Source organism: Anabrus simplex, chromosome 7 (genome assembly GCF_040414725.1).
Source record: "Anabrus simplex isolate iqAnaSimp1 chromosome 7, ASM4041472v1, whole genome shotgun sequence".
NCBI lineage: Eukaryota > Metazoa > Arthropoda > Insecta > Orthoptera > Tettigoniidae > Anabrus > Anabrus simplex.
In genome coordinates, this window is record NC_090271.1 from 118,675,060 (window position 1) to 118,694,482 (window position 19,423).

Genomic DNA, 19,423 nt, shown 5'->3' on the forward strand with positions numbered 1-19,423 from the left:
TGAAGGAGCTGTACTCTGCTCTTCTTCACTCTAAATCCTTAAGTAATGTCGTATTTACATTCTTAAGTGCACCTGATATTTGATAGAAAGAATGAGATGGAATTGAGGCCTACATTAAGCGCATCTACACTGTAATTGTTTATGGTTCAGAAAACGAAAATGTTATCACAGTGGAAAGAACTTCAACAGAACCTACACTTAAAAGCAGCTGCTGGGTGCGAAACAAGCTATAAGGAATGTTCTATCACTGAATTAACAGGTAGTGTGCAAATGTTATTGTGTAATATACCTTAGAATAGGTTGCTGTTCACAAGTGAGGAGCATACTTTGTATTCAACTCAAAAAAAAATTCTGGGAGGGGGGGCATTATAATAATCTCCTGGCCTCTTGCTCAATTACCAAGGGACAACACTAATATATTAAGCCCAGTTTTATGGCCAAATTACCTTCCTGAAGCCAACCCTATTTGGAGGGATTTATTCACTACTGCATATATCTCTGGTGGTTGGTAGTGTGTCTGATATTTCACTTCAATGGTGACATCTCTGTGACAGTAAATCTACATAGTCTCTCCACTTTTAAGTCGTCATAAATGCTGATTGTGACAGGATTCAACCCCATAATCTTCAGGACAAAATGCAAGTGCTTGATCAACTGTTCTACTCTGATGGTCTGTTTATTTACTGGCTGACTGTTTTTACATCATCTCATTGATATTCATTAGTTATAGAGTAATTGACTTTTCCCTTGATCATTAGATTTGTTTGTATGTATGTACAATAGAATTGGCAATAGTTTTGAAGCAACTGAAGAAAATTAATATCGATGTAGCTATTTCCTATTCGCCTGAAAGGATACATTTCAATAACAGAGCCAAAGTAGAGGCACTTTTTTCCTCTCATAACCTTGTGTGTAACATTTGGTATGGGTCCCAGCTGAGGGTTACGAGTGAAGAGCTCAGTGGCAGCTACGGCGGAGAAGGTGGACTTCGGTACGGTGGAGATGGCGGGCGGGGCAAACCTGTAATGTCTGTACGTCAGAGGAGCGGCTACGAAAGGCGCCCGACTCCATGTTAGGGGCGGCCTAATTTTGAACCTGGCAGTAGGTATAAAATGCCTTTGGGTGTGGTGAGCCCATCGTAACAATAGCCTATATGAATTAGCAGGTATGGTGGCACAGAAAATGTTAGGGCGTCTCCTACCGAGAACCATATTTGCCCCTAGCCGGCTACAGCTGGATAAAGGGAAATGATGATGATGATGATGATGATGGTGATGGTGATGAACCTTGTGTCTCATTTTCAAATGGTTAAGTATTACCTGTTTAAAATATTCTAACCTCAAATATTTCATATTTGTTGTGTTTTTCACACGTCTTAATACTCTCCTCTCATATTTAGAAACAGTATGTACTGTATTCTGCCCCCACACATTCTCAACATAAAATGCACTCAAGCCAAAAAAAAAAAGTGTTTCCATATCCCTGTTGGATAGTTTTTATTCACGTATTCTCCGTTGTCTACGTTATAATACAAGGCCTGGAAATAGAGCCCGTAAAACGCTATCGAAGTGGTCTCACTGAAGTTCAATGCCGGGCAGCTAGGATCGCTTTCTTGCCTCCTGTCTACCAGGTTCGCGCCTGTAAATGTGTTTATTAACTGAGTTGGTTGTGAATGTATTATGTATTTGTCTGATGTTAAGCACTCGCAGTTCCAGTCATGGTTTAACCACGAGAAATTAAAGGTAGTGGAATTTCGTTTCACAAGTTTCCAGTGAATGTTGAATGTTCGAAACATTATACAGAGGAAGTATTATGCATGAGATACGACTTCAAGCTGATGAAATTAGGCATCTGTTTCTAAGTTTTAATCCGAGTTACCTCATAAGAATCGGGCGATCCCAAAATTTGTCACTGGACTTTTTTGTAAACAATGCTACCGTGACCGGCGATCATTTGAGAGGTCTCTTCAAACTCAGAAATCTTAAATCAGAAAACCAACCAGAAAAATAATTCGCCCAACAAATTTGGAGAAAACGAATGTAGCAAGAGCTAAACATATTGTATTTTCCCCTGAAACAATCTCTGGTTTGAAAAGTATGGAGGTGGTTTGTCCCGAGAGCATTAAATACAGACTGAAATAAACCATTTGCTTTATGGAGCATTTTATGAAATTGTTCGATGCGCATGACGTCTGTAACACCTCACATGGGACATATTCCAGGAATGAGAACAAACAAGCATATTTTAGTACTGAAGAACGCCTCACTTGGTTAATTAATGATTTTCTGTCATATATTAAGAAAATTCAAAAGCATTCTGAGAAAGTAAAAAAGATTCATGAGGGAAACGTATTAGGCATTGATCTTGACTACCCAATCCACTGTAGCCTGCCTAAAATACCTCATAAGTATACATTTGCATTATGCATTGACGAGGAACCTAACAAGTGATGACATCGAGCTCTTCTTCAGCTACCTAAGACGCCAATGACATTATGGTTCGTGTGGCAAAAGAACAGACTGACTGTTCAGGCTGTTTAGAACATATCTCTTCTCCAGCTACTCAAAGTCCAACATTGTGTCTTATTCGTTTTCAAGATCGAGGAGACCTCAGATACCGAAAATCATCGTCTGTGGCACTTCTGCAGTGAACGACAGAATTTGTCACCTCCGCTACGCAGTACGTGCCCCGAAGAGAGTTACTAACAGGTGTACGTTTTTCATTCGAAAGACATGTTCAACAGTGAAATTAAGTGTAGAGAGTGTAAAGACGACAAACCACGTCTTTTTCTACTATGAAAATGTCTGAGACCTCTATTAGACAACATTGCTTCGAGCCACTCAAGTAGAAAAGAGAGAGTTTTGAAATTTGATAAGAAGCCCCTCAAAAGGAAAGTTTTGAAACTTCAGTGACATATCCAAGCCAATGGAGCACTGCTTTATAAATAAAGTACTGTCAATACTCGCAAAAATATTCAGTTCTTTTTATTTAGGATATAATTTACTTATTGACATGTACGGTCATGCGAACACAAGGGGGCAAGAACGCGATCCTAACGGCTGAATGGTGAACTAGGATGCCACCTGTTTCCATGAGTGCATTTCAAGGCCTTGTATTATAGCGTAGGCAACAGTTTTCTCATTTAACTCTTCTTCTTCTTCTTCTTCTTCTTCTTCTTCTTCTTCTTCTTCTTCTTCTTCTTTTTTGTGTCCCCTGCTGAAATGTCTTAATGAGGTTTTGTTGTTTATTTATCTTGTGTATACTATACAAGGTTTTCATGACAGTGAAGGAAGCAAGATACTGACTGATGAAATAACTACACTACAATTCTACTTAGGCATATCCTAATTATAAAATAATAGAAGTAACAGGCTAGCTATAGAAATAAATATATAGATGGATTGTTATTGTTACGTGCAAACAGAAATGAAAACCGACATTAAATGTTGAAATGTCAGAGGACTTGCCAGAAATTTTTTATTCTTATACTCGTAAGCTAACAGAAACTAAACCGAGCTTGATAGCTGCAGTCGCTTAAGTGCGGCCAGTATCCAGTATTCGGGAGATAGTAGATTCGAACCCCACTGTCAGTAGCCCTGAAAATGGTTTTCCGTGGTTTCCCATTTTCACACCAGGCAAATGCTGGGGCTGTACCTTAATTAAGGCCACGGCCGCTTCCTTCCCACTCCGAGCCCTTTCCTGCCCCATCGTCGCCATAAGACCTATCCGTGTCGGTGCGACATAAAAGCAACTAGCAAAAAAAAAAACCAGAAACTAAAACTGCTCTAAAATACTAAAAAATTGAAAGGACAAAGGACACTAAATACGTGAAGTACGCAGAACTACAAATGCCGGATTACAGGTATCGGCTGGTTAACTATTATAGCCTATTGTTGTTTTTTCAACCATATGCCAGTGCAGTATTGGAATGAAGAGGCAATAGTAATAACCTACAAAAGACTGTTACCTATTTTGCCATTGAAATACTGTATATTATCATGAAGACCTTTCTTCAAACAAAATTTACAACGGTATTGTGTTGTGCACTAACTAGCTAACTAGAAATTGCAGCCTATAGCTGCAGTACATCCGGAGCAGTGCTGATAAGCCATTGTTAAACAAACTTTCTAGCAAAAGCACATAGAGCCAAAGCATTGAGACTCGAGGGCAGTCACTTCGTGAATTCCTTTTTCTCCGATTCATATGTTGTTCGAAGGCTTCATAATATCCAGGATTGTGAAAAGGTTGTGCAATTCCAGATTTATTGAGGTGGTAGTGGCAGCTGTTGTCTTTAAAGGCAAAACAAGATTATCTTATTCAATAAAACTGTTAGTATGTTGTATATTGCAGATGTTATGCATAATTTTAGATCCTATAGCTTATGATTACAGTCTTTAAATGATCATAAAACTGCAGGCTCACTAGAAAAATCAAGAAAGTAGTCCTTTTTTTCTTTTTGCCACATTGATTGAATATAACAGAATTATTTTTTTCAACATGTTTAGAACTGGAATATTTCGCTTCCTACCCACTCCTAGCCCTTTCCTGTCCCATCGTCGCCATAAGACCTATCTGTGTCGGTGCAACGTAAAGCCAATAGCAAAAAAAAATATATACAATTGCCCCTTGCTTTACACGACTAATTGGTTCTGTGAAATATTTGTCTTAACACAAAATCACCCTGATGACTGGTATTGAAATAGAGATTTAAACTGTTGATTAACTTTAAACTTTGGTTTATTTGTTAGTGACCTAGTATAAATTTTTTTTTTTTTTTTTTTTTTTTTTTTTTTTTTTTTTTTTTTTTTTTTGCTAGGGGCTTTACGTCGCACCGACACAGATAGGTCTTATGGCGACGATGGGATAGGAAAGGCTTAGGAGTTGGAAGGAAGCGGCCGTGGCCTTAATTAAGGTACAGCCCCAGCATTTGCCTGGTGTGAAAATGGGAAACCACGGAAAACCATCTTCAGGACTGCCGATAGTGGGATTCGAACCTACTATCTCCCGGATGCAAGCTCACAGCAGTATAAAATTTAATCTTCAGTTTAACTAGAGATTAATTTTAAGATGTAGACTTTTATGACTGCTAAATGGCATTAACATTGTCTTTTATATCATTTTGGAGATGTTAGGTCGTGATGATGCATTTGACTGTCACTCATCTGTTGATGTAGATTTTGATTCCCATAGGGAATCAGAAATAATTGTTCCGAATGAGTAAATTTATAATACCAATATAAATGGTCCGTTATTGGACATTATAAATTTTCCAGCTAACTCATTCCTGGTTGCCAGCGTTTCGCCCCCGTGTGCTAGGCTGGGCTCATCAATTGGTACCTAGCACACCTACCAAGACGCTGGATAGTGTATACCGTGGAGGCCACTGCGTAGGCTAATTGTAGCCACCGGCAGTGCCAATGCACTATGAGAGACATTGTCTCGTTATCAAAAATTGATGCCTGCTTGGCCATCAGATGATGTAGATGTTGATTCCCATAGGGAATAAGAAATAATTGTTCCGAATGAGTAAATTTATAATACCAATATAAATGGTCCGGACCATTTATATATTATATTGGTATTATTGTCACTCATCTACCATTTAAACTGAAGTTTAAGCATACATACATAAAATTGCATGACAGAACAAGCGAATCTTGGGGATATTTTCGAGGTGTTTGAAGATATGGTTCAAATTATTGAATAGTGCCGGACAACATGAGTTTTGCAAGAAAGGACACACCACTTTCATATATGGAATGAAATTAAGTTTTTAAAGAGGTCTAGGCTAACACAGCAGACTACCATATCACCATTTCAGCAAATAGGAGCTGGAATAAAATAAGCAACGAATATGTAAGAATTTTTCTGAACTTTTGAATTTACACGTAACCTCATTAATGTCAAAAGTGTAAATTTTAGGAAAACACAGTAAGTTAACTTCCTTCTATTTTAGAAATCATGCTGTACAACATCTCAATCTGCTACTAATAATATTGCGGTTTTATGCATCTGGTAATATGCTTATTACAATGGGAGATTTTGGAGGAATTCCTGAGGCCACTGTTTCATGTGTGTGTGATGGAAGTGGTAGCTCCTCTTGCTCTACAGCATGTAATATTACAAACAGAGGAAAATGACATGTCAGTAAGTAACAGTTTTACAGAATTGTCAAGTTCCCCAAAATTATTGGTGCCAGTGTCTGTACCCATATTAGAATACAATCTCCTGAAGGGAGATTCTGCAGTGCAGTATAGAAATAGGTAGGAGTTCTTTTCATTACATGTGCAGCAAGATGGCATAGGATGCCATCATATTCAATAATTCATGACTGAAAGCTCTGTTTGAGTCAGGTGTGTATGGCAATTCTGGGTATGGCATTAAACCATATCTGATGATACTACTTCTGGCACCTGCTACTCCTGCGGAATTGTTGAATAGTGAATCACAAAAGAACACAAAATGTTGAAATGCTCTTTTGAGTCTGTAAACGTTGATTCCCTGTTTTGTCTCAAGACATAAGGCAAAAATTGAAAACAGCTTGGATGGTTATTGCAGTTTTGCATATAGATAGATAGATAGATGCATGTCTTTATTTTCCTCCAGATCTACAGCACTGAGACCTTATTGATCTATTAAAGGAGAAAAATAATAATGCCCAACCTAGTCAGCTTAAGCTGATATACACATATAATAATTCTCGTAAAATAAATATAACCAACACCAAAACAAGGGGAAAAAGCAATATTGATGTAAATAATAATCAAATGGCAATGAGGCAGAATGGTCTGTTGGCCCTAGTATAAGGCAGTATGGCAGTATGACAATGTGAAACTAAACTGGTAACATATTACTGTGTAGAGTACAATGGTGTGTTGGATTGCATCTGCACTTTAAACAAAGAGTATATCACTTCTGGCCGGGTTCGCACTCAGCGCATTCTTTCTTGAACACTGACCTCTGTTTTTCTACTTAAGTTGCCAACCTGGCTTCGTATTACCTTCACTGTAGTGCCGGTGTGCAATTTTTCACCTTACGTTTCGTTACTGTTGACCACTATTTAAACTCTATTATCTCACTATATTTACTATCTTTAGAATCCAGACAACTCACCACATTAACTGAAACCATATTCACTCCCAGTTAACTTGGACCCTCAGCTCATATACCATCCATCTCCACATATTAGATTTATCCTTAACACCTATCCAATTTACAATCTCTCTCTTCCTCATTCACTACACACTTTACCGCCTACTAATTTAACTATTTAATCACTCTTGTCATAGTTACGAATAACATACGAACTCCACTATTCTCATATGTACAGCAATTTACTTTCTACTGCACATTGCCTTTTTTGCTTCTTGTCACTATGTCTTCGTCCAATTTGTTCTTCTTACCCCATATCTCTCTTAGGCTCAAACTTCTCCCTTTCACCAGGGCACCTCTTGCTTCTTCTTCCTGCCTCCCAGCCATATTTTCACTTCGTTTGTGTGCTCTTGTCACATCTTGTGTTTCTACCCCCACAATCACTCCTTGTATCTTCCTTTCTTCTCTCACACAGGCCTCCGTCCTCAGCTCCTTAATTAATGCCCTGGTCTCCTTCCTTATCTCCCTCCTCATCTCATTTTCTACCTCCCTGGCTCCTTCGTCGATCGATTTGAAAATAGCATTCACGTCTTCTTCTGTCAAGTTAATTTCTTCTTGCTGCGAGCTTGGATCCAGTGCCTTATTTTCTTTGGTTCTTTCTTTATCTCCAGGTCTGTCTTCACCCACTTTACTGTCTCTGACTTGCCTTTCTTCCAGTCTCTTCCCCACTACCCCTTTGTCCTTCCTATTCTCTTCCATTTCCCATAATTTCTTCGCTGTCCACACTCTGGTCCATAGTCCATTGGTTACTACTAATTGTTGACCCTTAATGTAGGCTCTTAACCCTTGTATTTTAGCCCTGACCAAATGTTTCTTCAGAGTGTTTATATTCTTTACCCCTCCTCTTCCCATGTCTCTTTTAACCCAAATTTTTGTGTTACGTATATTATCTGCACCTCTTATCACTACTTCCGCCATCAGGGTGGAAAACAACTTCAGTTTTATCGGCCTATCACCCCGTTTTTTACCTATCCTTTCCACATCATCAGTATCGACTTCACTAAAGTTAATTCTCATCATTTTCTGGATGACTTCCACAACTTCGTAGGTTGTCAGCACTTTGTCTTCCCCTTTGTCTTCCGGCACTCCATATATAAATAAGCATTTCTTCCTGCGATATCGGTTACTGTCTTCAATTTCTGCTTTCAGCTTCACCACCTCTTCCTCCATCTCCTTTATTTTTGCCTTGAGTGATATAATTTCTCTCTCGCTGATTTCCACTTTGTTCATTGTCTCGTCTGTTTTTCCTTGTATCCAACGTCTCATATGTTCAAATTCCTTCATTTGTTCCTTCATCATATTTTTAATTTGCTCAAAGTGACATACTTCTTCCACCACTTCTTTCGCCATTCTTCTTATGACCTGCACGTCTTCCCAGTTCATGTTGTCACTGGAAGTTGGGCCAGGGTTCACATCCACACCTTCTATAGCCCTTTCAGACCGAGGACGCACAATTGTGCGGGTTCGTATTTTAGTTATCCCTGACCGTATTTGATGTTTTTTCGGCGCTACACCGGACTGCAGTGATTGTGTAGGACACGTGGCGTGTATTTCAATTGATTTTAGTATGCGCTTGACCGCCAGGGCGAAGGAAGAAGAGTTTAAAAAGCACAGTTGATCGGCGAGATGGCAGGAAGCAGTAGTGCCGAAAGTAAGTATTTATTTACTGCGTTTATATTAATCTAGAAGCTTTACTGAATACCGGAATATATTCAATGAAGTGTGTACATTGGTTAGTGAACGTAAATTTTGAAGCTACACCATCGTACGTGATACAACGAGGTTTTGAATTTTGATACGCACAATTGTGTTGATCCTGTTTTTCGGATGTTAGTTTTTATTTTGTAAAATAAACTATTAATATGTGTATTGAGGATCATTTTAGTCAGTTCTTGACGTACAAACAAAAATTCACACCTCCAGTTTTCTTTCAGGTCTGAAAGGGATAGCTAGCAGTACCATAATGACCGCTGCCACCAGTATCATCTTGCCCATCATTCTTGTTTCCACTTTACCTCCTTTATTTCTAGCTGTTTCCTTTTTCCATCTCCCCTGCCATCTTTCAATAGCTGCACGATATTGATCCACGCCTATCATCTTCCTCTTCCCTCCCGTCTTACTTTTTCCCTCACCAGTCACACTCCACACCGGCTCTACCGGCACCTCAACTCAGCATGTCTGTCACCGATCGCTGACTAGGTTAGACTGAGTTTTGCATATATCATTACAAGAGAAATGAATGAGCCAGACTTGGATCATGTAGATGGAGACAGAATAGAAGGTATAGTGGAAAGGGCACTAGGGACTGAAGTAAATAGAGGTAGAAAATGAATTTGTTAGGCAAATGCTCATTCAATCTTACTTTTCAAATTTATTGAACTCCTGATTTTTCAGTAAACAAGAGAGAAATGTACTCTTACTACAAAATGACACTTTCAATTTCAATATCTGCTTTCAAGGTTTTCATACTGGTAGTTACTTATAATAAAAACATAATTCCACTATTGTATTAGAGATATTGTTGAACTTTGGCGTGGAACTATTAAAAGACAAAAAAAAAAAAAAAAAATACTTCTGTGCAATTAGCACAGTCATTTCCGTACTTCCTTGGAAGTAATTTAGGACAGTGGTTATTGTTTTCATCCACCATTTTACTATCAGAAGTAAACAAAAAATTGATAGTCATCTTTTCTTAGCAGTCACTGCTACAGAGATCGTATCTTTCCTTCTTCACGTCTATTTAACTTAGGCAGGTCATTACAATGCTCAGCACAGAGTTAAACTCTAGTTGCAGTTTGACTCAAGGTTCATTTTAAACCTTTACTGTAATACTGTCCAACTCGTTGGCTAAATGGTCAGCATATTGGCCTTCAGTTCAGAGGGACCCGGGTTCAATTCCCGGCCGGGTCGGGGATTTTAACCTTTATTGGTTAATTCCATTGGCTCGGGGACTGGGTGTTTGTGCTGTCCCCAATATCCCTGCAACTCACACACCACACATAACACTATCCTCCACCACAAAAACACGCAGTTACCTACACATGGCAGATGCCGCCCACCCTCACCGGAGGGTCTGCCTTACAAGGGGTGCACTCGGATAGAAATAGCCACACAAAATTATAATTATTATATTGTAATACTGGCCCTTAGTGAGTTAATTTAGCACAGGTGGTACAGTGATAAAGAAACGGAAACTTTTCACCTGAGAGAAAAATGACTTAATGAATGAACTTATAAAGAACACTTTTGAATTAATGAATATGTAGATTAAGATGCATTACTGTATATTTTGAAGTACTTTGCAAAGAATACAAGGTTGAGTTTCAACCATACTTACTGCGGTCATGGAATAATATTAAAAAATTTCTTACTATTCGTACAGAAAACTGATTTTTTAATTTTTATTTTTGCTTTTGCCTGGATAATCAAGGAGGATAATGGAACATGTTAATTTTCATGTTCAGTCTATTGGACCGACATCCTTTCCACAAACAAGGTGGTTGCACTTTTTTAATTAAATTTTTAAAATAGTTATAGTTAAAATGCTCAAAGTGGTTGCGATATTTAATTAAATTTTTAAAATTGTATTTTAGTGAAAATGCACACAATGTGGAACGCCTGTACTGTGGTTACTGTTGATTACCTGATTTAGAACTCCACAAAACATACCAAAAGTACCTTTCTTAAAATCACCCTTGTTATTAATTCATTTGAGGTAATTTCGTAAGTAACAATGGCTTTTAGACTGCTTCAGTAGGTATGTTGCATGAAGTAAAGAATTTTTTAATACCCCTCCTAAATATTGGGTTAGGACTTATCAACCTATGCTCCATCTTCCCAATGGTCTCTGTTCAGCAGCATTGCATGTCAATGAAACAGTGAAATGTTTATTTTGTTAACATTATATTCTTTATGTACAGGCAGAGGAAGATGAGGAAGAAGATGAAGAGGAAGAAGCTCCTGAAGATAAAGATAATCTTGAAGAAGAAGAAATGGTCCTTGTAAACCCTGATGACACTTCCTCATTAGACCCAATTGAAGAAACAGATTCGATGTTGGAAGTGGTGGGGCCAAGTAGAAGTCTCGTAGAAGACCCCATAAAGAGAGAACGAAAACGAGAAGGACTGGTGCAGGAGAGAATTATCAGTGTGAGTATATTTCTTTCATGGAATAGTTTGTGCAGTGCAGTCACAGTGAAAGGGATGTAGTTAGGTACAAAATAAGCTGCCTGCATCCTTGGAAAGCATGTCATATTCTAAAAGTACCTAGGAATAATTTAAAGCTAATCTTACTTCTATTTGGAAAAAAATAGTTCCAATAGTACTTTATTCATATTAGCTCATCTTTAATTATTTTTCTCCCTCCCTAAGACAGTGAGCTATCATGAGAACTAACCTGCTGAGTTCTAATATTCATGAAGTGCTTACTTTCTGTGTTTGGAGTTATGGAGTCAAATCCTGGCTCATTTGATTAGAATTTAGAGGGATCATCAAAATTGTCAGTTGGTTGCATTTCAATACCGACAATAGACCTGCCTGTTTGCATGGTTTTTTCTCAAAAAGATTTCACTTATTCCTGCAACTTCTGTAGCCAATTTCAGATGCCAAGTCAACCCCTAGAATCCTTACATCACCCACTTGTCTGTACATTTCAGTATAACCTTCAGGATTAATAATCTCAGAATCTTGACAAAATGATGTTTTCAGGACTCCAAACATCCTATCAGCATGGAGGTAAGAATGTCTTCTCACTCGAAACAACATTCTAATGCTTTTGGGATGAGGTCACCTTTGAAGGTGCCATAAAATTAGGGTGTGAACAAGATGGGAGTTTCTATAAGAACCTAATGCAGTCTGTGGAAGCATCAAACTGCTGTTTCTCCAGATGTATAAAAAAAAAAAAAAACAGGAGACTTGTTGTATACATTTGTTACATAAAATGTGTAGTAAGAAATTTGTCTTGAGTAATAAGTTTCTCCAATTGACAATTTTCGAAGGGGTTGGATCTGCTGTTGGTCAAAGCAAAACCTGACGGTCATACGTAGCTTTTTCTTCATAAGTATATGAAAGGCACGTGCTCTTGCTTGCTTGCTTGCTTGCTTGCTTGCTTGCTTGCTTGCTTGATGAGCAGAAATTTCAGCATTTAACTTTATTTTTTTTCCTCTCTAGGAAAAATAAATAGTAATTTATTTTATTTTTTCAGGCATATTATTTGAAATTAAGCAAACAGATTTCGGTTAACTTACCTCATTTGTACATCTTTACGTCTCTTTATTTCAATTTTAATCTTTTATCTCATCCCACTACTGTTGCCTGCAATAGGTACTTCATTTTCCATATTGTATTAATCTAGTTATCAGTCTAGCACTCTTCCTCTATTGCACTGTGTTTGAAATGTACAACTGAACCGGTTGTTTCCAATTCATTCTTGACTGTAGCCTAATGTTTGACAGTAAAGGCGCATGATAAGATAACAACAGCTGTCTATCCCACCAACTATGGAAAACTCTCAAGATAGTATTGTTCTTCTTCTTTTTTCTTCATGGGGCCTTTAAATATTAGTTCCTAATTAGCGTTGACCTCTAAGATATTTTGCTATCATGTTTTTCCTTCATTCCCACCTAGATATACCTGCTCCCTTCACAAAGCTGCAGGTTGTTCTTATTGGGTCTTCTTAGATTTTTTTCTCTCTCTCTTCACCTTATAGTTCTAGAGTGGAGAGTCTGATTCTACCTAGCGTCTCACATTCAAAAAAGTATGCGTTCAGCCGATTCCTCTGCTTCATTGCATTTCCTACATATATTGTCTCTTATTACTCCAATTCTATGTAGGTGTTTTTTCAGATGGCAGTGTCCTGTCAACAGTCCTACTACCCATCGTATATTTTCTCTGCTGAGTTTTAACAGTTCTTTAGTATGCTTCTTGTTTGGTCCTTTTATCAGTTCCTTTGCAAGCCTGCATCCTGGAGTATTTTTCCAGTTCTCCATTTGTTTCTTTTGTACCCATTTTCCTATGTAGTGCCGGGCTTGTCCATAGGAAATCCTGCATGCAGGTTCTGGGCCTACAAAATGTGTTTCTACCCCTTTCCTGGCCAGTTTATCTGCCTTTTCATTTCCTTCTATACCTCCATATCCTGGTACCCATCTTATTTTGCCAATGTTGTACTTTGAGGGCTTCAGGAGAAGTAAATGGCAATACCAGACAATTCTGGATATTATCCGGACTGCTTCTAGTGCCTTAATGTCCACTTGGCTGTCCGTAAAAATGAAAATGTTCTTATTCCTATATTTCATTTTCAGATTTTCTTAAAGACATGTTGCGATAGCTATCACTTCTGCTTGAAAGACTGTAGTGTGTTTGCCTAGGCTCATCTAGATTGATCTCTCAGGTCTTCCCCCATTGATCCCTCCTCCTGTGCCATCCCCAGTCTTTGAGCCATCAGTCCACCACACTATATCTTCTTTTTCAGTATTCCATTTGTTGATATTCCAGTCTCTTTTTATTATCTGGGTATCAAACAGTTTTTCAAAGTTGTTCTTTGGTATCATATGATCAGAAGGCATGTGTAGAACTTCCTCTGTTATTACTCTGTTAATTTTACAGTGTCCTAGATTGGGTCTTTGTGCATTCCAGCAGTCTGATTGTGCCAAACTATATGAACTCATTCTAGCCTGTCCTTTTATGAAATTCCATAGGTCTAGTAAAGTATTCAAGGCTTCTGTTCTCGTAGCCCCAGTTATGGCTATGCATGCCATTCTCTGTAGGCTATCCAATCTACTACTGACTTTTCCTTGGCTTACTTTCTGCCGCCAGATGATTGCAGCATAGGCCATCAACGGTCTAATGATCATTGTATATATCCACATTACCATTGATGGTCTTAGTCCCCATGTCTTCCCCGTCATGTGACATCACCTAAGTCAGTTCAGTTTATATACACAGCTTCATTCTACATGTTCATTCCTAATTTGACGTATCTAGGACATAGAGATTATGAAGGAGATAATGCATCCACCTAAATTTTTGCCTCAAATCAGAATGCTATAGTGATAATTTAGTCAGAAAGATCACTTCTTTCTTACTGAATACTGCTGATCACAACTCCAGACCCGCTGCCTCATCTCTATAACTTAAGTATTTTTCTGTTGCTGCACTGCTATAATGAGACAAGAAATAATGTGAAAGCACGTCGTTCTATGCACATTACGTACAGGTTGTTGCCTAATGATTCTGGCTGCGTGGGAGGAGTGATTACCTCAGACCATGGACTTGAAAGTTAAAGGTCAGCAACCAGTGCATAATGTATATAGAATAATGGCACAGTCCACCCTAGATGAAAGGTGTAATGTAATGTCTTATTTCAAATTACCATTAAGTTATTCTATTTCTTGTCACATCTAACTTTTCTTTTCAATTTGTAGCCACGTCGAGATGATGATCAGACAGAAAATAACAACAACAACAAGAGGTATAAGGAAATCAAAGAGAAACTGCGACGAAAAAAGGAACAGAAACGTGCTCAGGAGCGTTCCGAGAAAGCCAAGAAACGCCATCGTGATGGAAAACCGCGTTCTGAAAAACCAGTAACTGTGGCAGCTGACACTTCATCAGATGCTGCATCAAGGAAGATCAAAGATCAATTCCGTTTACAAATGGCTGGCTTCATAGTACAAGTTTTGAATGCTTACAGAAAACCAGACTGTAAAGTTGGACATATAAAGAGCACTGATGACTTCAAGCATCTTGCTAGAAAGGTAATGTATTACTGTATTTACTCATATATTAGATCCAATTTCTTTTTCCATTTTTACAGCTGCAAAATGTAGGTGTGTCCTGTGTATGAGAACCTCCCATTTGTATGCCAAACATATGGCTTAGGCCTACATAATGGTAAATGTAGGACTTCTAGACCTTCATACCGTATTTACTCTCATAATGGACACTTCCACACAATGGAATGACTCCAGTTTTCCCCTTAAAATTTTAGTAAAAATTTCCTCGTGTAATGGACACATTTCATTTTCAATAAAAATTGCCTCAGTAGGTAATATTTAAAATCTTAAAACTTAATGGATTGTTGTATGCAATGAAATAACCGAGATCAAGGGCTCCATACTCAGTTGTACTGAATACACAATACCATACACATACCACAAAATATAGCAATTACTTCCATAGCATATGTGTAAAGGGGATGCCAGTGTGCAGTATTTTAGTGTGTACAGTTTTTTATTGGTGATGACGAGAAATGGATAGAGTAGCATAGGTGCCAACTACTACGGATTTTCAGTAATTTCTACTGATTTCTCACGTACTACGACAGTACTAAAGTGGTACTGATTATTACAGATTTTACTAATTCGATGGGTTGAAACTTCACTGTTGGCCTAACTCATTTTATAATGTCCAAATGTAAAGTTATACACCGTAACTTGAGAGGCAAATGTGTTCATTACGAAAGTAAACAACCCTCCAATGCAATCCTAGTTTTTGCTTTTATAAGAATTGCATGACATTTCCCATCTTCACCATCGTAAAGACCCACTGCCATTGGCTGAAATTTTGACGGAAACATAGTCGCTCCAGGAATGCAATATGGCTAGTCGCATACCAATTCTGCAACGATAAATAGTCCTGAATGAATAAAACAGTGAAATAAGCAATGGTAATTCAGTACAAGCAATAGCAATTTGACCATACATATCTTAATGCAGAAGATGGTACAGTTCACCGGCTGCCTCGAAGAAATTGTGTACTCTCGTCTTAATAGGAAATATACTCTTAGAAAGAAAGACTTAACAAGACCACAACCACATACTTATAAAATTCTGAAGAAATTAAACAGGGAAGTTAAGGATTAGGTAAAACTTGAAACAATGCCACCAAATGACTGGGTTAATTATTTTCAAACACTCTGGAGAAGTTCAAAAAATGAAGTGTTTTTGCCAATATCTAACAACAATACATTGGAATCTATAACATAAAAAGAGCTAGACCAAACTTTGAAGAAACTAAGGACTGGTAAAGCATCTGGGGAGGATGTTATACATGCTGAACTGTTCAAATATTCAAGTAAAACTTTCAAACATATTCTCCTCTTTCATTTCAAACAAAGATTCCTCAGCTTCTTAAATCAAATTTAGAATGGAGACAATCCACCAGAAAGTTGGCAGAAAGTAATAAGTTATCCCTCTTCCTTAAAAAGGTGACAAACTGTAAAAATTACTTAGAAATTAGCATTGTTAACTCAGGTTATAAAATATATGCAAATATCATTAAAGATAAGTTGCAGCAACATTATGAAGTTAACTTGGGGAATGAACAATAAGGTTTCCATGAAGGGTGCTCATGCACTGGAACGTATTTCACCATAAAGATACAGTAGAAGTCCGTTATAGCTAGAATTCATAACAGCGAAAAATTCACTCGCTATAGCGGATTATCGTTATACCCGATTTTTGTATGAAAGTCGGAAACACACACCCCCCCTACACATTAAAATCGGTATGAAACGGCAGTCGGTTTGTTCAAACCTTGTGTTTCTGCGGATGATATCCACACTATGGATTGTTTATTTGTTATTTTTCGTAAAAGTGTGTGTTTAATTTCATTCTGAAAAAAATTATAGTACCATATTTCCAAATCCAAGACGAACTCCACTTTTTCCTAAAAAGAGTTCAAATCAGGCTCAAAAAGTGCTTTGTAAAGTCATATGAATCCCTTTGTTGTACAGTAAGCATTTCTAGACACCGAACATTGGCTTCCGTTATGCCGTATTTTTTTTTCTTTTTTGCGGTTGCACAATTATTCTTTATTTCCGCGGGTTTAATGACCATTAACTTAAAATTGGCATCGTAATACCGAAGAGAACCCATTGAAAATTTGCCAGGAAAATATTCTTTCTGTCTATAAAACTGTTACTTTTACTCAGCGTCAGATATAACCAGCTACCGCTACCCGCATATCCCGCTCACTGGGTTCGGCCAACTTCAGCGACTGGCAATATATAGGCCTAATCGTAGACATTGAAGATCAACGAACAAGTTTATTGTGCCGTGGTGTGGCCATTCTGCTCTTGAGCTTTTCATGCACATACCTCGCAATTTCATCTTCGACTTCTTTAAAGCGTCCTTGTTGCGGACCACTGAATGCATGTTTTGTACAGTACGCATTTTTTAGCTATCTTTATCTTCACGCTAACGTCAAATATTGACTTTAGTTAGGCCTATGCCGTATTTTCTTGCGGCTGCACAATTATTCTACATTTCCGAGTGTTTAATAACCTTTAACTTTAAATTGGCATCATAATATCGATGAGAACCCGTTTATAATTTGCCGGCAATACCTGTTCCACGTATCTTTACAATACGACTATCCATCACAAAAATATTCCTGCAGTTTATAAAACTTGATTTTAATAAGCGTCAGGTACAGTAGACGCGTTATAACTCTGCCACTGAGTAGCCGTGGCCTTTCTAAGAATTCAAACCATGCGGTTAGGAGCGCGCAGCTGTGAGCTCGCATCCGGGAGATAGTAGGTTCGAATCCCACTGTCGGCAGCCCTGGAGATGGTTTTCCGTGGTTTCCCATTTTCACACCAGGCACATGCTGGGGCTGTACGTTAATGAAGGCCACGGCCGCTTCCTTCCCATTCCTAGGCCCATCCCATCCCATCGTCGCCATAAGACTTATTTGTGTCGGTGCGACGTAAAGCAAAATATTAACAAGTCATCCCTTTTAATGTTGGAACATATAATATAAACAAAATTTACCCTCTGACCTACGTTAGCAGCTAACGCAGCAAATATATGCTAACTTTCACAACGAATAGGATCCATTTCAGTTCCAGACACACACCGTTTTTAGAGCTTTATATCGATACAAATACTTTTTTAGACAAGATTTTAAATTAGTCTACAATAATTTTAACATGTGCTTGTACTTCCCAATATCATATTTTTTAACCACTGTTCCATAAATTTTAATATAACAAATCTTAGCTCAATTCTTATAAACTATAAATGTTATCGCCTTTTTAAAAATGTTTGTTTTAAGATTAGTTAATATGCTGATGATGCCCAATAAGAAGGGCGAACCATGTCCATAATATTCAGATCTTTTATGTCTAATTAACCACATAACATGGTACTGTATGTATTGAATAGGTTGAATAATAAATGTATACCTTTTGTAAATTAAGTAAAGCAAAATAGCGAGAGAAAAAAAAGAAAAAGAATTTGAAGGCTCGCATGTTTTGGTTTATTGTCAACGAGTTTTGTGTGTGCGTGCGGAGGTAAAAAGAAGCAGTGTGGTTACCGTGGTAGTTGCCAGTGGTATTCGTTATTGTTAGGTCGCGAATGCAAGACAACCCTTGATTTTTCCCACGAGATTCTGATTTTAAAAAGTCTTGGATTCGGAGAAATAAGGTATCACTTCAGAGGCTTCTGTGGCAAACATTTCAGTTTTCTTCTTCAAACGGCGTCACCTGACCTAACCGAATACGTATCATGAAAACATATTTGAAACGCATGTAGAGAAATTATAACTTCTTCACTAATATATTATATGTGAATAGCGAGAAAATATGAACTCTCCTCTGAAATCTAACTCTGCCATATCTTGAGGTGTATCACATTCTTACTTAATTTCAGTATATAACATTAAAATTAAGTGATCGTTTATTTCAGCCTTTATTTTTAACAAGTTATCGGCGATGTTATTTGTGCATTTATTGCGAAAACGTGTTATACTCTTTCATTTTGAATTTCTTTAGAGAACAGCAGTCTACGGGTATTACTAATCGACTCCAACATCGCCTTAGAATGTCTATGAGAGAGGAGCTTGGAAATGCACAGAGTGAGAAAACTATACCATACTGAAAATGATCAATCGCATTTTGTGGCAAACATTTCAGTTTTCTTATTCAAACATAGTCACTTATCCTAACTTAACCGTACTATACGTATGATGAAAATACGCTTCAAGCACCACTGGAGAATTTATAATCTCCTCGCTATAAATTTACACGATAATAGCCTTTCCATAATTTAACCAGGCACAAGAACAAATAAACTAACCTCTGAAATCAATTATGCACTCTGCCATATCTCGAGGTGAATTCCATTCCTACTTAATTGCAGTACACTGGAATCCTGTTAATCCGAACTGAAATATTCAATTTTTGTAAAACATTCTCCTTATTGAAATGAAAAACATATTTTAGAATGAAGATTACTTGCATTTTATTGGTCATATTTTACTAGAATAACTTA

General features: G+C 37.7%; 1 protein-coding gene across 5 annotated transcripts in view; it reads left to right on the plus strand.

The window, feature by feature from the left end:
* The window catches only part of Set2 (SET domain containing 2), a 426,901-nt gene that overhangs the window by 392,408 nt on the left and 15,070 nt on the right, over positions 1-19,423 (plus strand). For all 5 annotated transcript variants that reach the window (XM_067151274.2, XM_067151278.2, XM_067151276.2 and 2 more), the window contains 2 exons: positions 11,073-11,300; positions 14,573-14,905. In XM_067151274.2, coding sequence (XP_067007375.2) covers positions 11,073-11,300; positions 14,573-14,905 — 561 coding nt within the window. The remainder of the gene's footprint in view (positions 1-11,072; positions 11,301-14,572; positions 14,906-19,423) is intronic.